The sequence below is a fragment of the Glossina fuscipes genome, unplaced genomic scaffold (genome assembly GCF_014805625.2).
Source record: "Glossina fuscipes isolate IAEA_lab_2018 unplaced genomic scaffold, Yale_Gfus_2 90830, whole genome shotgun sequence".
NCBI classification, from domain to species: Eukaryota; Metazoa; Arthropoda; class Insecta; order Diptera; family Glossinidae; genus Glossina; species Glossina fuscipes.
In genome coordinates, this window is record NW_024005001.1 from 1 (window position 1) to 6,492 (window position 6,492).

Genomic DNA, 6,492 nt, shown 5'->3' on the forward strand with positions numbered 1-6,492 from the left:
AAAATGGGTGTTTACCTTAGATAAAAAGTCTGATTGTAAACAGGGATCATTTTGTCTTTGTCTAACTTGGCACCAATAAAAGAGAGTATTCCCAAAAATATTACACATATAGGACAAGACTTACCGCTAGCAACATTGGCGCAGTAAAATTCTTAAGTACTATCCCAAGACAACCACCATAAACAAATGATATGAAAGACCGTAAGAGAGAGTAAAAAAACTGAGCTGAAAACATTTACTGAAGTTTGTACTCTATGTACCCGTAAGACTAGGCACTATGAACATCTATGTGTAACAGAATGTATATAGTTACTTGGACTTGTGTTGGTTTTGAATACTTTAAGTCTAAAGATGACGTGTACTACTTACTTTTAACTTACATGCCAAATTTTCTGATTGACGTCATAGTTCAATATTTAGGGTTAAGCTGGCGTGTTAGTACTTGAAGCCGAAAAATATGTTAAGAAATCCTTTACTTTGTAAACGGTGCCATTAACTTTGCCTATGTGCTTTTGAGTAATGATCTTCTCCTGAAATACGTAATTTAAGCCATCGACTTAAGATATTGTTACGGAAATCCCAAATCCAGTTCATTCCATCTGATTAATTTTCCCAAAAAATGGATTCTCTAGGGAAGGACAAACTAAGTACACACGCGGCGCGTCGTGCAGCTGCCGGCCGGCGAGAAAAATTAGCGGAAAAGCAGGTTAACGGATTAAAAATGAAGCCATAGTAATATGCTTATAAAAATGTGAATACAATAGTTGCGGAAGGCAGAGTTAGTCGAAAAGAATATTTGAGTTGAGAAGCCGAGAGTATTGCCAAAATAAATTGTGAATAATCCTACTCTTAAGAAAATTGATTGTAAATAAAGAATCTTGAAGTGAAAACGTGCAAATTTATTTCTCCTAAAAAGAATATCCACGATCTAGTGATACTTACCATATCGAGAAGAGCGAATTTCGTAACAATATATATATATATATATATGTATATGGCTGAAATGTATAATAATAAAAATGTTGTATCCATTATTTATTTATTTATTTGTTTTATTTACACATGAAATTCAGCTGAAACAAATTAACAGCTGAATTTAAATGGCTCCTAGAAATAAATTTCATGCTAAGTGTTATCAATAAAGGTTAAAAAGTTTTTCAAGAAAACTAAAGGAAAAATAAATTAATAGAAATAGAATAGAATAATAGAAAATTCATGTAAAAATAAACACAGAAAAAAAAGGATGTACACATCTAGCATAGAGGCGTAAATCCTTGTAAGAGGTGAAGCTTCAAACGATTGCAAACATGCAAAAGCTCGGCTCAGAGATTAGAAGCTAATTGAGATACAAGACAAGATAAGTGCCCGTATTTAGGAGAGTTAATATGCTAGTTTTTAATGAGTCCGATGTTGAGTTTAAGCTATAGGGACCGTTTAAATTTTTGCAAAGTATTGTAAAAGGATTGAAAAGCTCGTAATCAGGTCAGCTTTGAATAAGTGTTGGGAAAGTGAAGTTCCTAGAGGAACGGTTTGGAACATTGGGGTTTATCCTTCCGGTTAATGTGGCGTTCATTAGCTTATTTAATAAGGAACCACCAAAGATAAATATACGTTTTCTAAGTGGCGGCAAGCTTAGAAAAATCAGTCTGGCTTTGTAAAGAGGCAGGGAGACAAGTGTATCTAAGCCCAAAATCGCAAGGACAAAGGGCAGCAATTGCTTTTGAACGGATTCTATTGAATCTACATAGCACCTATAGGAAGAGGATCATACTTCAGACGCATGTTCAAGTATTGTTCTCAATAAGCTCGTATATAGCATTTTGTAACGCAAGGGTCGCGAAGTTCCTTAGGCCAGTGTTTACCACAATCGAGCACTGACCGAGATTTATTTAAGGATAGATTAATGTGCAAATTGAAACGACTCTAATGGTCGGGTAAAATCCCTAAATCCATGAAAGAATGTACATTTTCCAATTTTTTGCGCTATGGCTGCGTGCACCGCCATTTGCCGATAATAAAATTACCTCGTTGCATTTCATCGTAATTGAAATTTCTTTAGGATTATTTGTGGGTTTTGAGGTTATTTTTGTTTATTAGTATAATGTGTATTTGTGATTTTTTTGTTTATCGCTACGTCTAAATAATGATTCCCTTCGTAAACATTGCAATAATTTCAGCTCATATATTCGTTTATTTGTTAATGTCCAATCGTTGACATCATTGTTTTGTGAAAGCGCGCATTACCTCCTCAGCTAAACGCAGATCACTTGTGAGCATTTGCTGCCAACCTTGAGTACTCGCAACTTCGTGGAAGTAACTATTAAATAAAGAAAGGGAAGCACGAAAAAGTGAAATCAATAATATATTAATATATGTTAGCAAGAGTTCATTTTCGTCAAAAATCATTGAAAAAAAACAATCTTAAGTTCTGCAATAAAAATTACCCTCTTACTAATAATCCAATCTAACGGATACTGAAGCCTGCTCCAACACTTACTTGTATTCTGTTCGACTTTTCTCTAAAGCCTACAATTAATGTTTTATATATTTTGAAATGTAGATTCGTGTACAGTTTTATTCCAAACGTATGCCCGTAATGTGTAATCTTATATATACGTGTATTGTGCGGAGTCAAAGTCGACCCTCGTTTTGGCTTCACATTTACTACATGTACTACGTTGCGGAGCAGAATGTGTTAAGATTTAATTGCTATATTATGTTGACATGACAAACGACGGATTTGGGGAAACATCTGATTTTTGATTGAGATACGGCGTAAGGTTGCCAAAGACAGTCAGAATTAGGTGCTATCCACAGTCATCCGAGTCAAGGGGCCGACAGTTTCAGGGTTTTTACTCTTCTATTCCCGGCAGCCAACCGAGCTCGACATCTGCGTAAAACTAAGATTATTCTCTACTTGCAGTAAACTTAACACTTTCTCTTGAGAGGTTTAATTAAAATTAGACGATAGAAAACGACGTCTTTGCTCTTGACATTTGTAAACCGAAGCGTAACCGACGAATGAAACCTCCCGAGAAAACACATTTTCTTATGGAGGAGACTGGCTTCAGACAAGCATACACCAGCGACAGATTTGTGACCGACAGACACCCTCACATTATATAAGATTGAACATTCCACTAGCAACGTTATCGAAAAATGATTGCAACATTTTGCTTTTAGTGTATTATGTATATGGAGAGGACATATTAGGTTTCACCAAAAATCTATACTTGCGTTGTGTCTTTGAATATGTATCTCTGAAAACGATATGAACATTGCATTCTTTCAGTGTTTGAACTGTAATTTTGCATGAGATTTATTAACAATAACTACGCTTGTTTGGTTTTGTGGTCGTAATTGGAGGCTAGGTTTGGTTTACATGTGCACGCTTGCTAATATTGCTTAATACTAATATTTATTTTACGCCTTTGTTTTTATTTCGCGATAAATCGCCACTTAGCAAAGACATTTTTGGCGAAGATACCTCCCTTGAACAGGGGGTTTGTCTTGGTGCACTAACTTCACTTCGGTTAAAAATTGCAGTTTATGACAGCAGTTGTGCATTAGCCCTTATAAAACCTTTCTACAATTCGGAGATTAGTTTTCGAAGCATATAACTTTATGGATATCTTGAAATAAGCTGGAAAACTTGGTGTCAATAAAATATCGGACTTTATTGAAGCTGTGAAACTAATCATCCAATCTATCTTAAACAACTAAAAAAACAGAAGAGCCGATCTACTTAGTTGCTAGTGCTCCCCCTACTTTTTAGACAATATTTCATGTTAGAACTTTGTTTCGGAATTTACACATCGAAATGTCTCCGTGCGACGATTGGCCACAGGGAGAGTCGAGTTATTGAAGACAAAATTAAAGGCACCCTTAAGAAGAACAATCCTACGAATCAAAATGAATATGATTTATTTTGAACGAACGCTAAGAGCACAAATTATTTATTCTATTGACATAGCATCTAACAATGGATATATAAGATTAGATCAACTAGAAGTAATGCAGAGTAGATACCCATATTGCTCGGGAAACATTTCAGCCACAGCTTACAGCTATACTGTGTTCATTTTTCTATTTTCAAAACTTAATTGACCTTGAAAAACAATTTTCTCTAATGACCGTTTGCGCTTATCTTTTTAAAGCGATCTTACGTTCATTAGATAAACAGGTTTTTTCTTTTTACTTGGGACTTTTTAGAAGTGATCGCTTTTTTAAAGCGTTAAATCTTCAGCAGACGAATGGATATTCTTTTGTTTTAATGATGCATCATCCAGGTTATTTTCAAAGTTGCGGAACTGAAGAAACTTGGAAAAGAGAGGACTCCTTCTAATCATCAAACAAAAAGAAATCGAATGCATGACACAAGAAAAGACGCAAAACTTCAAAGCGGAATACTGTGTAACCTAAGGAGGTACGTTTGGTGCTTCATTATGTTGATAAGGCCCCTATGAAATCCATGAATTCCCATGAAATACCCTTATCGTAAAAGTACTTACGTTTTGATGTACGCTATAGTTTTGGCCTTCAGCTGATCCGCCTTATGTAAATCAGCCCGTACTAAGGTTTCGGCAGCATTTTCTATCGAAGGGTTAACATACAGTGCATTTTGACACAATGTTTTAAGACTTTCTAAGCCATACTGCGCAAGAGGAGCAGTTTTAATATTTAGATAAGAATCAAAAAAGAACAATTCATTCAATTACATTACCTTGTCGGCTGCTTCTAGCAAATGGAGAGCATTGTTACTTAAATTAGGTACTTCGCCCGTATACATATACGTTAGCATCTCTTTTAATACTATATAGTCGACATCGGTTATGTTAATACGATTAGTTTGAGTCTCTTCCATTGAGTGTCTAAACATCGCTGCAAACACGCTGCTGCGAGCTTTTAAAAGATAAAAAAACCTATGAGCTATGAATCAGATAAGAAAGTCTAATTTTAGTGGAAATACTAGTTCGCTGTTCATCAATATCATTGCATTGAAGCTCCACGCGAATGTCCTTATCTGTACACTGAAGATGTTGAAAAAAACTCACAAATTTTCAATAATCCTTTGGGTTTTTTAGTCTGCCGTCTAACATAGACGGACTCCTTTGAACGGACTATAGCCAATTTTTCAACTTACCGACTAATATACTTTTATGAGCACGAATTTCATGGCCGTTCACGGCCAATGTAACATCACTAAATTCTTCTCTTTCGAGTAAACGTCGTAAATCTGCGATTAACTCGCATTCGATCATTTTATGCTCCGCTACTTGCCCAGGAATATTAACCGTTTCCACTTCGTTAATCTCACAAGAAATTTTTAGTTTATCTCCAGAAATCACATAATTGCTTTCGTTTAATATAAAATCTTCAGTTAGATCGTCATAGGATAGATGATCACCGTTTTTGCAAAGAATATTTTTACTGCAAAAAGAAATATAAAAATTGTAAAAACAACTACACTACTTTTATTTAAGAAAAAAAATTTGTGTACTATTCTTGAGTTTGGATTATTTCCCCGTTTGAATTAAATAGATTAATTTTAGCCGTAGCGTTAAATTCGGAATTGTCGGTGGACTTTAACGTTAAATTTAAAATGTAACGCATACAACCTCTGTGCCACTTTCGCGTCATCGAAAGTTGCCTGAAAACGTAAGAATTATTAGAATAAGTAATAATAAGTACTATTATATCGTCTTACCATATTGATTCACCATTAGTGCCAATTGAGAAGTCTGGCGATTCTATCTTTTTCCCACACGTTTTTTTCTGAAAAATACTAAAGTTTTCGATAGTCCAGCAATAAGTGTATTTAAGAGATATCATCTGGAACGGAAAACAACGTAAACATTTTTAATGAAAATTTTTGTTTTCAAAAAGATTTAAGTTGTTCCCTTTATCCACCTTTGTACAACCGCTGGACGGAAGGTCCCTGCACATATTAACTGCTGATAAAGATGTCATTGCAATAACCGCGTAAATCGTTTCCTCGACGTTCGTTAGCGAAAAATATTTGAAGAAGAATCTTGAAGAAGAAAAGTTATACAGAAAATATTATTTTTTTCCTTTGCTCCAATTGGCTGAAAGGAGACCAGCTACTTCCAGTAGCTTGTATATTTCTGTCTTCTATTATCACTTCGATTTTCTTTATTTTTTCTTCTTTAATGGATTAATTTTGTTTTTTATTTTATTCAATTTCTTCTAATTAATAATTTAAGCCAATAAAAGAAAGAAAGAAAATCTAACGGAGTGATGTTCTTTTAAAACCTAGTGATCTCACAAGTTTCTGATAAGGAAAGAAAACTTATCGGGAGCTGCCAGCTTTAGTTTTTATCAAACAGAAGAAAAAACGCGCAGTCACGCATATCCCTATAATAACAACCACGTGCACGTCTTGGTTGCCAAGAGACTTGGAGAAAAAGTAGCAATTTTGAAATTGACCAATATCATATTGAAAGGTAACGGTACATAGTGCCAAGGAAAATA

The 6,492-nt window shown here is 34.8% G+C and overlaps 1 protein-coding gene across 1 annotated transcript; it reads right to left on the reverse strand.

Moving 5' to 3' along the window:
• Positions 1-2,047: 2,047 nt before the first annotated feature.
• Positions 2,048-6,286, reverse strand: LOC119644117 (protein roadkill-like). The gene is made up of 8 exons (XM_038043641.1): positions 6,274-6,286; positions 5,911-6,031; positions 5,708-5,832; positions 5,501-5,650; positions 5,144-5,430; positions 4,724-4,902; positions 4,512-4,654; positions 2,048-2,317 (listed from the first exon to the last, which is right to left on the reverse strand). Exons 2-8 carry the CDS (start codon positions 5,968-5,970, stop codon positions 2,218-2,220), a joined length of 1,044 nt encoding a protein of 347 aa, XP_037899569.1. The 5' UTR covers positions 5,971-6,031; positions 6,274-6,286; the 3' UTR covers positions 2,048-2,217.
• Between the last annotated feature and the right edge of the window lie 206 nt (positions 6,287-6,492).

Excerpts from the sequence above, each read along its gene's own strand:
- LOC119644117 (XM_038043641.1), bottom strand. The coding sequence starts at position 5,970 with ATGACATCTTTATCAGCAGTTAATATGTGCAGGGACCTTCCGTCCAGC. Across the intron at positions 5,431-5,500 it reads ATAATCCAAACTCAAGAATA|TAAAAATATTCTTTGCAAAA; the intron begins GTACACAAATTT and ends TTCTTTTTGCAG. Across the intron at positions 4,903-5,143 it reads TCATAAAAGTATATTAGTCG|CTCGCAGCAGCGTGTTTGCA; the intron begins GTAAGTTGAAAA and ends ATCTTTTAAAAG.